General features: G+C 47.3%; 1 protein-coding gene across 1 annotated transcript in view; it reads left to right on the forward strand.

The window, feature by feature from the left end:
- Positions 1–17,018, forward strand: part of PPP2R5A (protein phosphatase 2 regulatory subunit B'alpha) — a 66,840-nt gene that overhangs the window by 27,200 nt on the left and 22,622 nt on the right. Inside the window, exon 3 of the mRNA XM_009897521.2 lies at positions 10,125–10,226. Coding sequence (XP_009895823.2) covers positions 10,125–10,226 — 102 coding nt within the window. The remainder of the gene's footprint in view (positions 1–10,124; positions 10,227–17,018) is intronic.

Genomic DNA, 17,018 nt, shown 5'->3' on the forward strand with positions numbered 1-17,018 from the left:
CATTGGAATGTGCTGCCCAGGGAGGTGGTGGAGTCCCCATCCCTGGAGGTGTTCAAGAGGGGATTGGACATGGCACTTGATGCCATGGTTTAGTCATGAGGTCTCTGGTGACAGGTTGGACTTGATGTTCTTTGGGGTCTCTTCCAACCTTGGTGTTACTGTGCTACTGTGGTGGTTAACCAGATCTTTAATAAAAGTAAGTGTAGCAACTTGTGCATTGTACTGCAGGGCTAGGATTGGTGAAACCCTTTTAATTATTTTGGCTGTGTCACCAGGTGCTTATTAAGATTTACAAAAGGTCTGGAAACTGGGGGGTTTGTGTAGTTATGTTTTTGAATGGACCTGTGTTTCTGTCCTAAATGGTTTATAACACATGAAAGGAAAAAAAGGCCAGAATATGCCCACCTTTTCTCTGGCTTTTTTGGCTGGTTTGTCTTTTTTTTTCCCCCCCTTCCTTCTTCTGATGGTAACAAACTTGAGCCCTTGCAGTATTTTCTTATTCTGTGTGCCCTCCATGGCCTTTTGTTAGAAGAAAGAGTATACTAACTAGCCTGTCATGCTTTATGAAGGGAGATTTTCTTCTATATTGGAGTTGTTTTCTTGGCTCTAAGGTGTTGTTGAGCTATTCTTTTGAGGTGGTGGTTGTTGTGCAAATGATCTGGCCGACTGGATGCTTGTTTTCCCTTCCATGACAAATTTCCATCTACTTTTCTCCCCGAAAATGAAGGAGGGCTTAAATGCTCAGTAAGAGCTTTTTCAGAGATTGAGACAAAAGATCCTTCCAAGCCTGAATAGTACTTCTGGTCTCCCTGGCAACTGGCAGCAGAACAGGTCTGCCCTGTGAATTAGGACCAAGTACCAGGCTTTCAGAGAGAACTCTGGAAGGGTCTCTCCCTCCAAACAACACATGAGTCAGGCTTGAGGCCTTTCTTTGTAGCAAAACTTCTAGGAGGTTTAGAAGTGCTTTTTTTCTTTCCTTTCCCCCCCACCCCCACCCCCCAATTTTAGGCTGTTGAGTGTTACTACAGTAAAAGAAAAACCATGTGAATTTTCTTGCAGAATTTGTAGGACAGTGTTTGGGGACAAAAAACAGTAGAAATTAGCCTTGCTTAAAACCCAGCTGTCATCCAACTGGTGGTAAAGGATGAACAGACTACAAAAATTCCCTGTAAAAACAAAACACCAGTGGGAGAAGTGGAGCCAGTTTCTTTCCAAAGCTCCTTGTCTCTCCCTAGGCCTGGGACACCTTTCCTCCAGCTTGCAGAGGAAGCAGCCCAGTTTCTTTGGAGTTGTCCGAGTCTTGGGGAGGCACAACCAACAATCCCTTACAGATACCAAGAGGAAATAAAGTTGTTCCTGACCAGTGCATAGGCAAAGTCTGTGCAGGTGAGGAAGTCTCCTAGCATTCCTTCCTTCACATGGTCTCTGTTACCATGATAGCTCTGGGCTAGTGCCACATAATAGAATAGACCAGGTTGGAAGAGAACTTCGAGATCATCATGTCCAATCCATCATTCAATGCCCCCTAATCAACTAAACCATGGCACCAAGCACCCCATCCAGTCTCCTCCTAAACACCTCCAGGGATGGTGACTCCACCACCTCCCTGGGCAGCACATTCCAATGGCCAGTCTCTCTTTCTGGGAAGAACTTCTTCCTCACATCCAGTCTAATCTCATGTAGTTGTCCTTGGTCTGCTTGCATCCTGAGGTAGGGAGCACTGTTGGAAAAAAACAAATCTTTTAGTCAGATGCATGGGACATACACTGTAGGTCATCCTTTTTTTAGTGCTAGGTAACCTGTTTTTCCTATCATTTCTTTGCCAAAGCCTTTGAATTAAGAACTGAGAAGAGCTTTGCATACAAAAAGTTCTGAAGGGCTAGTACAGTGGTCTTTGTGCCTCCTTCATCTAAAACTAATGTCATCATCAGTAAATTTGCTGACGACACCAAGCTGGGGGCAGGAGTTGATCTGCTGGAGGGTGGAGAGGCTCTGCAGAGGGACCTCGACAGGCTGGGCAGATGGGCAGAGTCCAAGGGCAGGAGATTGAACACATCCAAGTGCCAGGTTCTGCACATTGGCCACAACAACCCCATGCAGTGCTACAGGCTGGGGTCAGAGTGGCTGAGAGCAGTCAGGCTGAGAGGGACGTGGGGGTGCTGGTTGACGGTAGACTGAACATGAGCCAGCCAGCAGTGTGCCCAGGCAGCCAAGAAGGCCAATGGCATCCTGGCCTGGATCAGGAAGAGTGTGGCCAGCAGGAGCAGGGAGGTCATACTGCCCCTGTACACTGCACTGGTTAGGCTGCACCTTGAGTCCTGTGTCCAGTTCTGGGCCCCTCAGTTTAGGAAGGAGGTTGACTTGCTGGAACGAGTCCAGAGAAGAGCAACAAAGTTGGTGAGGGGTTTGGAACATAAGCCCTACGAGGAGAGGCTGAGGGAGCTGGGGTTGCTTAGCCTGGAGAAGAGGAGACTCAGGGGTGACCTTATTGCTCTCTACAACTACCTGAAGGGAGGTTGTAGACAGATGGATGTTGGTCTCTTCTCCCAGGCAGCCAGCACCAGAACAAGAGGACACAGTCTCAGGCTGTGCCAGGGGAGGTTCAGGCTAGATGTTAGGAAAAAGTTCTACACAGAGAGAGTGATTGCACATTGGAATGGGCTGCCTGGGGAGGTGGTGGAGTCGCCATCATTGGAGGTGTTCAGGAGGAGACTTGATGGGGTGCTTGGTGCCGTGGGTTAGTTGTTTGGGTGGTGTTGGATTGGTTGATGGGTTGGACACGATGATCTTGAAGGTCTCTTCCAACCTGGTTTATTCTATGTATTCTCTGTTTGGAAGTTGTCAGTAGAAAGTACTGTGAAGCTAACAGCAAGTTAAGGTGTAGCATTATGAGTGTTTTAAGTTCTAAAACTTCCTGGGAAATTTAGAAAGCTCTAGCCTTGTACAGATTTGGGAGCCTAACAGTCATGTCCCTCCAGTGCACATCACTTGTCCATTTTCTTGTGTTTGCCAACCTTCTCCCCTTCCCCACCAGTACAGTATCATAGTATCAGTCAGGGTTGGAAGGGACCACAAGGATCATCCAGTTCCAACCCCCCTGCCATGGGCAGGGACACCCCACTCTAGATCAGGCTGGCCGGAGCCTCATCCAGCCTGGGCTTAAACACCTCCAGGGATGGGGCCTCAACCACCTCCCTGGACAGCATATAAACACCCAGTGTAAATTCAATTTGTCTTAGAAGCTTGTGCAAGCTGTGACTTCAGAACATGAAAAGCCATCAGGTATCCCTATCTGCATGCTCAGAAACTAGAATTGCACTGAGTCTAGTTCTCTCCAAGTGCTTAGCTTCTTGGGAATCTACAGGCAATAAGGGGTGGTTGGTTTGTTTTAACAACATCCAATTGCTATACCTTAACATGTTAACTGAGGCATTTTCAGATGTCACCTTTACTAAACTTGCTGAGATTTAATTTAGAACAGCAACACTGGATTTCTCTGCAAACCTACCTGTTGTAGTATAGATGTTTTAATTGCCCAGAGCAATGCTTTCTGGAGCAGATGCAAGCAGGCCAGGACGTTCATTATATTATACAGCAAAGTTCTATAGTCTTATCAGAGGACACACGTGTCACATCTCAACTGGTCATTCTCTACTGGCATATGTGTAATTAAGGCATACAATAGGTCTAAATAACCAAACAATTTTTTAACACATCCAACCAAATTCTGCCCAGCTTCTCTCCTTCAGTTACAAGGTGTTTACATTGCTCTCAGAGTCAAAGACAGAACAGCTTTCTCTAATTCGAGCAAAGGCAAATCTTCCCTATAGTCTTCTAAAGCTATCCAAACCCAGTCCTTCTCCTACACCTATCCAGCTGTAAAAGCCTTTTGTGATTTGTATTTCTCAAATCAGTCTTGTGAGAGGACCCCACTTATGAAGGAAAAGTGATGCTTTAAATAGTTTAAGAGGATGTAGAGAAGAATTAGCCCATAGAAAAACAACAGAGGTTTTAACAACTCTTTTGATCAATACTAGCAAGATCAATATTATTTAATCAATGTTAGCAAAATATTACAAAGAAGCAAACGAGACAGGAAGCAAAAATGTGTCAAACATAATGAAGTAATAGAAAAGGGGAAACATTACTCCCATCTTCAAAAAGGGTAAGAAGGAGGAACCAGGGAACTCCAGGCCAGTCAGTCTCACCTCTGTGCCTGGAAAGATGATGGAGCAGATCCTCCTGGAGGCACTGCTGACTCAGAAGAATAGCAAAGAAGAGATTGGGAACAGTCAGCATGGCTTCACCAAGGGCAAATCCTGCCTGACCAACCTGGTGGCCTTCTCTGAACAGGTGACAACATTAATAACTGAGGGGGGAGCAACTGATATTGTTTACCTGGAGCTGAGCAAAGCCTTCGACACTGCCCCGCACCCAGTCCTGGTCTCCAAGCTGGTGACACATGGGTTGGATGGGTGACCACTAGATGGATAAAGAGCTGGCTTGATGGCCATACCCAAAGAGTGGCTGTCAATGGGTCCATGTCCCAGTGGAGGCCAGGGACAAGCAGAGTCCCTCAGGGATCAGTCCTGGGACCAGGCTTGTTTAACATCTTTGTGGGTGCCATGGACAGTGGCACTGAGTGCACCCTCAGCAGGTTTGCTGATGACACCAAGCTGTGTGGTGCAGCAGACAGCTGGAGGGAAGGGATCCATCCAGAGGGACCTTGACAGCCTGGATACATCATGAGGTTCAACAAGACCAAGGGCAGGGTCCTGCAGCTGGGTCGAGGCAATCCCAGGCACAAATCCAGGCTGGGCAGGGACTGGCTGGAAAGCAGCCCTGAGGAGAGAGACTTGGGGGTGCTGGGGGACAAGAAGCTCAACAGGAGCTCTCAGTGTGCACTTGCAGCCCAGAAAGCCAATCAGATCCTGGGCTGCAGCAAGAGAAGTGTGGCCAGCAGGGCAAGGGAGGTGATTGTCCCCCTCTGCTCAGCTCTGGTGAGACCCCACCTGGAGTACTGCCTCCAGTTCTGGAGCCCCTATTACAAGAGGGATCTGGAGGTGCTGGAAGGTGTCCAGAGAAGGGCCAGGAGGATGAGCAGAGGGCTGGAGCTCCTCTCCTGTGAGGACAGACTGAAGGAGTTGGGGCTGTTCAGTCTGGAGAAGAGAAGGCTCTGAGGTGACCGAATTGTGGCCTTCCAGTATCTGAAGGGGGCTACAAGAAGGCTGGGGAGGGACTTGTCAGGATCTCAGGTAGTGATAGGACTAGGGGGAATGGAATGAAGCTGGAGGTGGGGAGATTCAGGCTGGAGGTGAGGAGGAAGTTCTTCCCCATGAGAGTGGTGAAGCCCTGGAATGGGTTGTGCAGGGAGGTGGTTGAGGCCCCATCCCTGGAGGTGTTTAAGCCCAGGCTGGATGAGGCTCTGGCCAGGCTGATCTTGTGTGGGGTTCGATGGCAGGGGGGTTGGAACTAGATGATCCTTGTGGTCCCTTCCAACCCTGACTGATTCTATGATAGTTCTTCAGGAAGGCAGCCTAGTACATAAAAATGGTGCACTGTTCATTTGGAGTTTCAGATGTTCTCAGGAGACCATAATGCTACTAGAAGTACTAAATACTCTGAAAATTAGTTGGGTTCTGTTTTTTTTAAGATCTGGCTAAGCAGCTTGGTATGTGTCTGCTACAGAAGTATGTTAAGTAGTTAGTACCCTTGTTTTGGGCTTGAAACCTTTGCCCTCTGTATTCTGAGGGCTTGTGTTCAAGGGCTGATGATTCAGTTGAGCAAGATGCATCTAGAAAAAAATTATGCATTTCCCATAGGTTTTTACCAGAATACTTGTAAGCAGAGGTTAGGGAAATCCATGTAAGGGACTGGTTTTCATATTTGATACCTAATAAGAGCAGGCAATACCAAGTTACAAAACCAGGATTACAGTCAGGGGCTTTGGTCTTGATTAAAACTTCACATTATCTGACTTGTATTTCACTTCCCCTCCCCCTAGCCAGTTTCTCTTGTGCTCCAGAATCCCAGGTCCCTTGTGTTTACAGCATTAAAGGACAATTGTACTGGGTTGGTTGGTTGTTTTTGTTTTTTCCTGCTGCACAGTAAACTAGGAGACTGCTCTAGTGCCTGTCCATACAGAACATCATTTCCCCTCTACTCCAGAGCAGCAGTGATTGCAGCTGTACTGTGTGCCAATAGGAGACAGTGACAGCATGTAGAATGAAGCACATAGGAGGAAATTCAGAAGTCAGTCTATGCAGTAGCTTTGTTTGTTGTTTATTGAGGTAGACCCAGCTGGGTGACCTTGGGATCTTTTGAAGTCCTTGTGCAAGGATTCATCAAACATCTACTGGTTAGAGTACACCTTGAGTCCTGTGTCCAGTTCTGGGCCCCTCAGTTTAAGAAGGATATTGAGATGCTTGAACGTGTCCAGAGAAGGGCAATGAGGCTGGGGAGAGGCCTTGAGCACAGCCCTGTGAGGAGAGGCTGAGGGAGCTGGGATTGCTTGCCTGGAGAAGAGGAAGCTCATGGGAGACCTCATTGCTCTCCACAGCTACCTGAAGGGGGGTTGTAGCCAGGTGGGGGTTGGTTTCTTCTCCCAGGCAAGCAGCACCAGAACAAGAGGACACAGTCTCAAGCTGTGCCAGGGGAGGTTCAGGCTGGAGGTGAGGACAAAGTTCTTCAAAGAGAGAGTAATTGGCTATTGGAATGTGCTGCCCAGGGAGGTGGTGGAGTCACTGTCCCTGGAGGTGTTCAAAGAGATGGCACTTGAAGCCATGGTTTAGTTAGTCATGAGGTGTTGGGTGATAGGTTGGACTTGATGATCTCTGAGGTCTCTTCTAACCTTATTGAGTCTATGATTCTATCTTGGAGACTCCATGGAAGCTGTGCAGAAGCTGTCAAACATTTTCTTTTGTATTTAGTAGCCTTGGGTGGTTAGCAGCTATTTGCAACAGATTTAGTCAAAAGGACTGAAAGGTTTGAGAAATGATTGGAAAAGTTGGGCTAAATGCTTCTGAAAAGAAGAGTAGAAGATGCAAAAGCTAAATTTCATGTTGTTTTTAATTTGTGTGAGAGTTTAAATCCAGTATGTTGTATCTGGCTTAAAAGATGGCATTTCTTTTGACATCTGAAAGATTGGTCTTTTATCCAGGCTATAATCTACTTCCAAAATCCCTTAAGAAACATTTTCAACTTGCCCTTTTGCAATGGATTTCATATGACTATGCCACACTTAAGTGACTTGGTAGCTATTTTAATTGGCTTGTTTCCCATCGTTGCTCTGTTAAGCTAACCAGCTACCGTTATTATTTCTGACTTCCCAAAACCTTGACATGTCTTGAAATTATGAAAGGTGAAAAACTGTAAGCAGTCCTTCAGCTCTCAGTCTAAAGTGAGCAATATCTTGAAATTAAATGAAGAACTTGAAAATTAGAGGTATTTTGGGGGGGATTTTCTGGTTTATATGTGAAGAGAGCTCTGTTTAAATCCTACTTGGTTAATCACAGTTTGTAGTTGCAGTGGTTTGAGCCTTAAGTGGAGTTTAAGAGCTCAGATGGTAGCAAAAAAAAAACAACAACCCAGAGAATTCTTCCCCTTGCCCCTAAAGAGACTGGAGGTAAATCTACCAAAAAATAATCTGGAGTCGGTTTGGAAGTAGGAGAAGTAAATGTCTTGGATGGGAGCACACTGCGATGGGTTAGGAACTGGCTGGAGGCTGAGCCCAGAGAGTGGTGGTGAATGGTGCCACAGCCAGCTGGCAGCCAGGCACCAGTGGTGTGCCCCAGGGATCAGTGCTGGGCCCTGTGCTCTTTAACATCTTTATTGATGATCTGGACAAGGGCATCGAGTCCATCATCAGTAAATTTGCTGACGACACCAAGCTGGGGGCAGGAGTTGATCTGCTGGAGGGTAGAGAGGCTCTGCAGAGGGACCTCGACAGGCTGGGCAGATGGGCAGAGTCCAAGGGCAGGAGACTGAACACATCCAAGTGCCAGGTTCTGCACATTGGCCACAACAACCCCATGCAGTGCTACAGGCTGGGGTCAGAGTGGCTGGAGAGCAGTCAGGCTGAGAGGGACCTGGGGGTGCTGGTTGATGGTAGGCTGAACATGAGCCAGCAGTGTGCCCAGGCAGCTAAGAGGGCCAATGGCATCCTGGCCTGCATCAGGAACAGTGTGGCCAGCAGGAGCAGGGAGGTCATTCTGCCCCTGTACACTGCACTGGTTAGGCCGCACCTGGAGTCCTGTGTCCAGTTCTGGGCCCCTCAGTTTAGGAAGGAGGTTGACTTGCTGGAACGAGTCCAGAGAAGAGCAACAAAGTTGGTGAGGGGTTTGGAACATAAGCCCTACGAGGAGAGGCTGAGGGAGCTGGGGTTGCTTAGCCTGGAGGAGACTCAGGGGTGACCTTATTACTCTCTACAACTACCTGAAGGGAGGTTGTAGACAGATGGATGTTGGTCTCTTCTCCCAGGCAAGCAGTACCAGAACAAGAGGACACAGTCTCAGGCTGCGCCAGGGGAGGTTCAGGCTAGATGTTAGGAAAAAGTTCTATACAGAAAGAGTGATTGCCCATTGGAATGGGCTGCCTGGGGAGGTGGTGGAGTCACCATCACTGGAGGTTTTCAGGAGAAGACTTGATGGGGTGCTTGGTGCCATGGGTTAGTTGTTTGGGTGGTGTTGGATTGGTTGATGGGTTGGACGTGATGAACTTGAAGGTCTCTTCCAACCTGGTTTATTCTATGTATTCTCTTCTATGTCTTAACAAAACGTATCTTTAGCAGTAAGAGGAAGGGTTTACAAGGAATAAGGAATAAGGATGAAGAGGAAAATACACAAAGCCAACAGTGGATGGCCTTGTTATCTCCCTGGATGTGTGTGGATTTCAGTCCTTTAGGGAAGCCTGGATGCAGCAGGGAGAGGATGAGGCCTGACCCCGTGGCAGAACCAGCAGGCTGGCAGCAGGGCGAGGCAGGGGCAAGGAGGGAAAGGGGCTGCAGGGGCAAGGAGGGAAAGGGGGCGGCAGGGGCAAGGAGGGAAAGTGGCGGCAGGGGCAAGGAGGGAAAGTGGCTGCAGGGTCTTCCTTTTTCTAGGCTTGCTGGACAGGAAGGGGGAGTGGAATAGACCACCTTCGACCTGGGGGACCCCTCCTCCTGGGAGGGGGAAATCAAATCCCTCTCTGTTCCCCTGGATCAGGTTTCTTTTGTCCCCTAGGGAAGCAGGGCTCTCGCAGCCCTCCCCCAGATGGCTGTAACCCAGCACAGTAGCCCCATACAAAACCCCAGCTCTTGGTGTCCCATGATGTAGCAGTTTGGGCTGGATGTCCTCTGCTGTGTTCATACTAGGGGTGCTTCCTGTGTTCAGAAGTCCAGCCCAGTGGGTGGACACATTCCCTGTGCCACTACAAGATCCCAGCGTGGGGTCTGGCACTTTCTCTTTCTTCCCTTGCTGCCACCTGGTAACTTGGGGAAGATGTCTCCTGGCCTTGGGCCTGGCTAGGCCCAAGGCTGGGGGGATAGGCAGTCTCAGATCTGGCCAGCTGAGACTAGCCTAGCAGTGGAGTGGGAGGGGGAAGAAGGAGCCCTGGGGGTCTTGGGTGTACCCTCAGGTGGGGATGGGATGTTTCTGGGTATGCCTTGGGATTTTCTTTGTCACTGTGCTTCTGGCTCTCTGTACACACTCACCACTTCCCATTTAAACTTTCCACCACTTTTGCAATCCCTTTGTCTGAGTTGTTATTTTTGCCTGTGGTGGGGAGGGGGTCAGCCTCAGCCCATCCCATCTGATTAAAATCTTGCCTTTTTAAGGGGAAGCTGACTTTTTCTTTTAACTTTCATGGCTTCAGAGAAAAGTTTTTTAAGTATGACCATGTTGAGCTCTAAACTTGCAAAACAGCTGAGACAAGTTACTTTCTTATTTTCATTGGCCTGTTTCAGACATTTGGCTGTTTGGATTTAGCAGGTTTTGGAGAAATAAAGAATAAAAGTGATTTATTGTTTGACCTTTTTTCTTTAAGATGGTTCTGTTTCTTGTAATTCTGGGATAAAAGCGGTATCTTACTCTGTGTGATCTGTGGAAGCATAAAAAAATGATGGAATTCAATATTTTTCTCTCTTGCAGATTAGTGCTAATATTTTCAGAACACTTCCACCTAGTGATAACCCAGATTTTGATCCAGAAGAAGATGAACCAACTCTTGAAGCCTCATGGCCCCACATACAGGTATGGGATTCCTTTCGTTTCAAGCCTTCTTGTAAAGCAAGAATTGTGAATGGATCATTCTGTGTCTTTGGTAAGAGCATCAAAACTGCTTTTATAAGACTTTTGAGGTTTCTATACTTGGGAGGGGGAAAAAACTGAGATTTCACAGTATCACAGTAACACCAAAGTTGGAAGAGACCTCAAAGATCATCAAGTCCAACCTGTCACCACAGACCTCATGACTAAACCATGGCACCAAGTGCCACATCCAATCCCCTCTTGAACACCTCCAGGGATGGTGACTCCTCCACCTCCCTGGGCAGCACATTCCAATGCCTAAAAACTCTCTCAGTGAAGAACTTTCTCCTCACCTCGAGTCTAAACCTCCCCTGGCACAACTTGAGACTGAGTCCTCTTGTTCTGGTGCTGGTTGCCTGGGAGAAGAGACCAACCCCTTCCTGGCTACAACCTCCCTTCAGGTAGTTGTAGAGGGCAATGAGGTCTCCCCTGAGCCTCCTCTTCTCCAGGCTAAGCAACCCCAGCTCCCTCAGCCTCTCCTCACAGGGCTGTGCTCAAGGCCTCTCCCCATGTCTCTGGACATGTTCAAGTATCACAATATCACTAAGGTTGGAAGAGACCCCAAGGATCATCAAGTCCAACCTGTCCCAACAGACCTCATGACTAGACCATGGCACCAAGTGCCACGTCCAATCTCCCCTTGAACACCTCCAGGGACGGCGACTCCACCACCTCCCTGGGTGTCTCAATGTCCTTAAACTGAGGGACCCAGAACTGGACACAGGACTCAAGGTGTGGCCTAACCAGTGCAGAGTACAGGGCACAATGACTTCCCTGCTCCTGCTGGCCACACTATTCCTAATGCAGGCCAGGATGCCATTGGCCTTCTTGGCTACCTGGGCACACTGCTGGCTCCCATTTTGTGTATGGAGGAAGGTGATGTGCACACTGATTCCCTCCCCCCTCATCATTGTTTCTCTTGTTACATAGTCTAAAGATGTACTTGGGGATTCTTTGCTGGTTAAGGTTTGTGATCACTCAGTTAGAAACAAATTCAGAATTCTATCCTGAACTGGCAATCAGGTAGCTAGCCTTCTGGGAGGACTAAAAAACCCCAGCCACCTGAATCTGCTCTTCTCCAGTTGTATCTGTTGGCATTTCTCTATAAAATAATATAATAGAAAATGGCTTAGAAAGTTACCACTGTGTGTAGTCCCAACAAGACTTCAGTACAAGGAGCACCACTTCAAAGGTACTGCTTCAAAGCAATACTTAATGTGGTTTGTAACAGCCAGACTAGGTTGAACAGTTGGTATTAAAGCCACTGTGCATTTTGAAGCTCAGGGGATTTACAGAGTTGGTGGCATTGGTAGCTACAGCAGTAACATTCTAGTGGTTTCTGCATGAAGGAAGTTCAGACCACTGAAGTAATAGGAGTCATACTTCACAGGAAACTGGGGAGTGCACCTAGGTATGATCACAGAGTGCCAGGCTGGAAGGGACCTCGAGGAGCATCTGGTCCAACCTTTCCAGGTAATAATCTAGTTGAAATGAGATGGTCCTCAATACAAAAGCTTCTCACCTGCTCATCACTATTTTTTGAGGGTGAGCCACTCTTTGCTATAAAAAAATCCTCTACTTGAGCCTCCTCACCACTCCCTAAGCAAATCTTGCCAGTTGAGAGTAACTGGACAAAGTCCCTGCAGATCCCACCACTGTCATTTATTGAATGGGTGGATCATTTCTGATCCACCACAGACTCTTCCTTCCGTGGAAGAGCTGTGCCTGCTGCCCCAAAGTGCTCACTAGACCCTGCAAAATGACAGTGAGTGGAATACGCTGCCCAGAGAGGTTGTGGAGTCTCCTTCACTGGAGGCATTCAAAACCCACCTGGATGCATTCCTCTGTGGCCTACCCTAGGTGGTCCTGCTCTAGCAGGAGGGTTGGACTTGGTGTTCTTTTGAGGTCCCTTCCAACCACTAACATTCTGTGATCATTGTTGAGAAACAGACTAAATCCAGTGGCTCTCCCCTGATGTAGTATTTCCAGTGGTAATGCTTCAGTTAAAGTTGATCATACTTGTCTCTCTTTGAGTAGCAGACAGTAACTGTTCTGGGTAGAATCCATCCTAGTTGATAGTTGTTGTGCCTCTTAAGTTTGCAAACACTTGCATACAGGAGAAGGGAAAGTTTAACTGTCCAGAAATGGCCATTGCAGCTTGCTTCCTGAAATGCCTTGGATAAAGCTTCATGGATTTCCTGGGGCTGCCCAGAATTTCCAAAGTTATTTCATACCTTTTATCAGCTACACAGGCTCTGGGAGCACTGGTACTAATTACCAGGAAGCAAGATGATTCTCTAAGCTTCAGAACTGCATAAATTCTCCTTCAGTGCACAAAACATCCCTGTGATACAGCTCAAACTGGATTTTTGAGCTCTAGAGAACAATAGCAAGACTCCTGGTTCTGGAAGTGCATGTGAGTTGATGTGAAGCATTCAAGTGGTTACTACTGCACACTCTCCATAGGCTAGAAATGAGATGTGACTGATTAATTGGTCATCATCTATTGAGACTCTTAGACCAATACTGACTTGTTCTATTTTATGTATGAGTTGTTACCTTGGTGCTGATCCTGATACCATTGACTTAATCTTGGACGGTCTGTACCAAGATGTTGCACCCTTTTGCTTTAACTTAGTTGTTCTGGTTCATGTTTATCATGGTCCCCATATCTATTTATGGAAAGCAATAGTTGTGCTTCCTGGGGCTGTTCAGTCTTGAGAAGAGAAGGCTGAGAGAGAATCTTATTAATGGCTACAAATGTCTGAGGGGTAGCTATCAAGATGAAGGTGCCAGTGCCTTTTTGGTGGTGGCCAGTGATAGGACAAGGAAGAGTGGGTACAAGCTGGAACACAGGAGCTTCCACCTCAACATGAGGAGAAAATTTCCACCATGACAATTCTTTATGGTGAGGGTGACAGAGCACAGGACCAGGCTGCCCAGAGAGGTTGTGGAGTCTCCTCCTCTAGACTTTCCAAAGCCACCTGGATGCATTCCTGTGTGGCCTGCTCCTATGTTGGCAGGGGGGTTGGACTTGATCCCTTCCAGCCCCTAACATTCTGTGATTCCTGCCTGCATTTGTCAGGGAAAAGAAAACATGCCAATGGAGTCTTCACTTGTCAAAGGTGCTCTATCCCATGACAGTTCTAGCCACTCCTCCACTGTATCTTTTCAGGTTTGACTGAATTTCCTCAAGCATGAGTAGGACTGGGCATCTCTACTTACACTGTCAGTGTCAACCTGGACTCATAGAATTAATAAGGTTGGAAAAGACCTCAGAGATCAGCAAGTCCAACCTATCACCCAACACCTCATGACTAACTAAATCATGGCTTCAAGTGCCACATCCAGTCCCTGTTTGAACACCTCCAGTGATGGTGACTCCACCACCTCCCTGGACAGCACATTCCAATGGCCAATTACTCTCTCTGGGAAGAACTTTCTCCTCATCTTGAGCCTAAACCTCCCCTGGCACAGCTTGAGACTGTGTCCTCTCCTTCTGTCCAGTTCTGTGGCCAGAACTGGACACAGGACTCGAGGTGTGGCCTAACCAGTGCTGAGCACAGGGGAATAGGAATTTATTACAGAAATATCTAATGAAATTTATTTCTAAAACAAATCCCTGTGAAGGTGTGCTGCTAACCTCCCTTCAGCCTTGTGCTTCCCCTTTCAATACAAACCACCCAAAGTTTCCCCTTAGTGTGGAAAACACCATTAGATTCATAGAATGGTTTGGTTTGGAAAGAACCTTTAAAGATCACCTAGTCCAACCCCCTTGCAATGAGCAGGGATGTCTTTAACTAGATGATATTGCCCTGAGCAACCTGATCTTGATCAGGGATGGGACTTTTACCTCTTGGGCAACCTGTTTGTGTTTCACCACCCTTACTGTAAAAACTATCTTCCTGATACCTAGTCTAAATCTACCCTCTTGGAGTTTAAAGCCATTACTCCTTTTGTTCTTTACACCCCCACCCCCCATAGGTACTGAAATGCTGCAAAAAATTCTCCCTGAAGTCTTTTCTTCTCTAGGCTGAACAGCCCCAACTCTCTCAACCTTTCTTCATAGGAGAAATGTTCCAGTCTGCTGATCATTTTTATGGCCCTCCTCTGGACTTGTTCTAACATGTCTGTCCTGAGGACTCCAGAGCTGAATACAGGACTCCAGATGGGATCTCACCAGAGGAGAGTTGAGGGTCAGAATAGCTTCCCTTGACCTTCTGGCTACATGTCTTTTGATTCAGCCCAGGATATTGTTAGCCTTCTGGGCTGTGAGCACACGTTGCCAGCTCATGTCCACTTTTTCATCCACCAGTGTTGCTAAGTCCTTCTCCACAAGGCTGCTCTCAACCCCTTCATCCCTCAGCCTGGTGATTGCCCTGACCCAGGTGCAGGACCTTGCACTTGATCTCGTTGAACCCCATGAGGTTCACATGGATCCACTTCTCAAGCTTGTCCAAGTCCCTGTGGACGGCATCCTGTTGCTCAAGTGTGTCAGTCATCCTGCACCAGTCATCTGCAAACTTGCTGAGGGTTCACTCAATCCTACTGCTAGTATCTTTAGTGGAGATCCTAAATGGCCATGGTTGGTCTCTGAGGCACAGGATGGAGTATGGTAGCATTACAACTAGATTGCAGATTACCAAGCTAATTTTGTCTTCTATTGTCTGTTGTGCAGCTGTGTTGTGTTTGTGCACAAGAAGACGCCACAGGGAGGCTTGGGTTTTAATACAGCTCTGTTAGGTGAAATTTATATGCATTTAAACTGCTGATAAGAGAAGCTCTTGTAGCCTGTCAGAGGGGAAGAAGGAGCAAAGGGGAGCTTGTGTTTCTGTGCTGCTTTGCAGATAGAGCATGCCCTTCTTGAGGCTATGCATTAAGTAACTGTCACCTCACATCTTCTCAATAAAGCACTTATTGTCAAGCACTTCTCCCAAGTGAATGCCCTAATTATAATTATGGGTTACTCCAGTCTTGACTCTCAGTTTAATAAGTACTCAGAGTGATAATAGTTGAAATACATGCCTGTGAGTATGGCCACAGCTCTCTGTGGGTTTTGTTTGGAAGTGCAGTCAGTGATGTCTTCATGTACCTAAACTGTACTTTAATGTTATTACTAATGAGCTGTTTAACTAATGTGGAATTAAGAAATAGGTGTTGATAGCATAAGCAGCCCTGTGTTGTATGATTAAATGTAAGACATCTTTTCTCTCCACTCTTGTCTCAGTTGAGATGCCTTGTGTGTATTATATAAGCCTGGCATTGTTGTGCAAGTGCAGTACTTTGTGTCTTGGACTTCTGATGAAACCCAGAATATGGACTTTGTTCTGACTTTTTATTAGACCTCTCTGCTACCTCAAGCCCTCACTAGCTCTATCTGCTGTCTGGTTTTAGTTCTGTGGGCATTGTGGTCCCCATCATAGCAAATGGGCACTTGAGCTCATTAGAAATATGCTACAAAATAGAAAGGATGTTGAAGATAAACCTGCAGAGGGTCTTGTTGGGATTGAGTGCCCAGGTTGTAGAAACCTATGTTAAGCCAGGCTTTTACATTTCTGCATATTCATTTAACTTTTCAATATGACTTTGGAGTTCACAGCTGAAACTTAAGTTCAGAATACAGAATTGACCAGGTTGGAAAAGCCCTTTGAGGTCATCGAGTCCAACCTATCACCAACACCATCTAATCAACTAAACCATGGCACCAAGTGTCTCATCCAGACTCTTCTTAAATGCTTTCAGTGATGGTGACTCCACCACCTCCCTGGGCAGCACATTCCAATGGCCAATCTCTCTTTCCATGAAGAATGTCTTCCTAACATCCAGCCTAAACCTCCCCTGGCACAGCTCGAGACTGTGTCCTCTTGTTCTGGTGCTGGTTGCCTGGGAGAAGAGACCAACCCCCACCTGGCTACAACCTCCCTTCAGGTAGTTGTAGACAGCAGTAAGGTCTCCTCTGAGCTTCCTCTTCTCCAGGCTAAGCAACCCCAGCTCCCTCAGCCTCTCCTCGTAGGGCTTATGCTACAAGCCCCTCCCCAGCTTTGTTGCCCTTCTCTGGACACCTTCCAGCAACTCAACATCTTTCCTAAACTGAGGGGCCCAGAACTGGACACAGGACTCAAGGTGTGGCCTGAGCAGTGCTGAGCACAGGGGCACTTAACAATTTTCTTGGTTCGTTTTTGGAATGATGGTTGTCAGAGCACTTAATTTTACTCTCGGTGTTGATGAGTGTTGGGTAACATTTCTATATAATACATTCTTAATATAGCAGGAAATGGGAATACATTTAATACTTAGAATTCCTTCCCTTTTTTTGTGCAGTAGTGATATTTTCAGTAGATCATTTATTACTCCCTGACCTTGAGTCCTGTGTCCAGTTCTGGGCCCCTCAGTTTAGGAAAGATGTTGAGTTGCTGGAAGGTGTCCAGAGAAGGGCAACAAAGCTGGGGAGGGGTCTGGAGCACAGCCCTGTGAGGAGAGGCTGAGGGAGCTGGGGTTGCTTAGCCTGGAGAAGAGGAGGCTCAGGGGAGACCTTCTTGCTCTCTACAACTCCCTGAAGGGAGGTTGTAGCCAGGTGGGGGTTGGTCTCTTCTGCCAGGCAACCAGCAGCAGCACAAGAGGACACAGTCTCAAGCTGTGCCAGGGGAGGTTTAGGCTGGATGTTAGGAAGAAGTTCTTCATAGAAAGAGAGATTGGCCATTGGAATGTGCTGCCCAGGGAGGTGGTGGAGTCACC

The sequence above is a fragment of the Dryobates pubescens genome, chromosome 2 (assembly GCF_014839835.1).
Source record: "Dryobates pubescens isolate bDryPub1 chromosome 2, bDryPub1.pri, whole genome shotgun sequence".
Lineage (NCBI taxonomy): Eukaryota > Metazoa > Chordata > Aves > Piciformes > Picidae > Dryobates > Dryobates pubescens.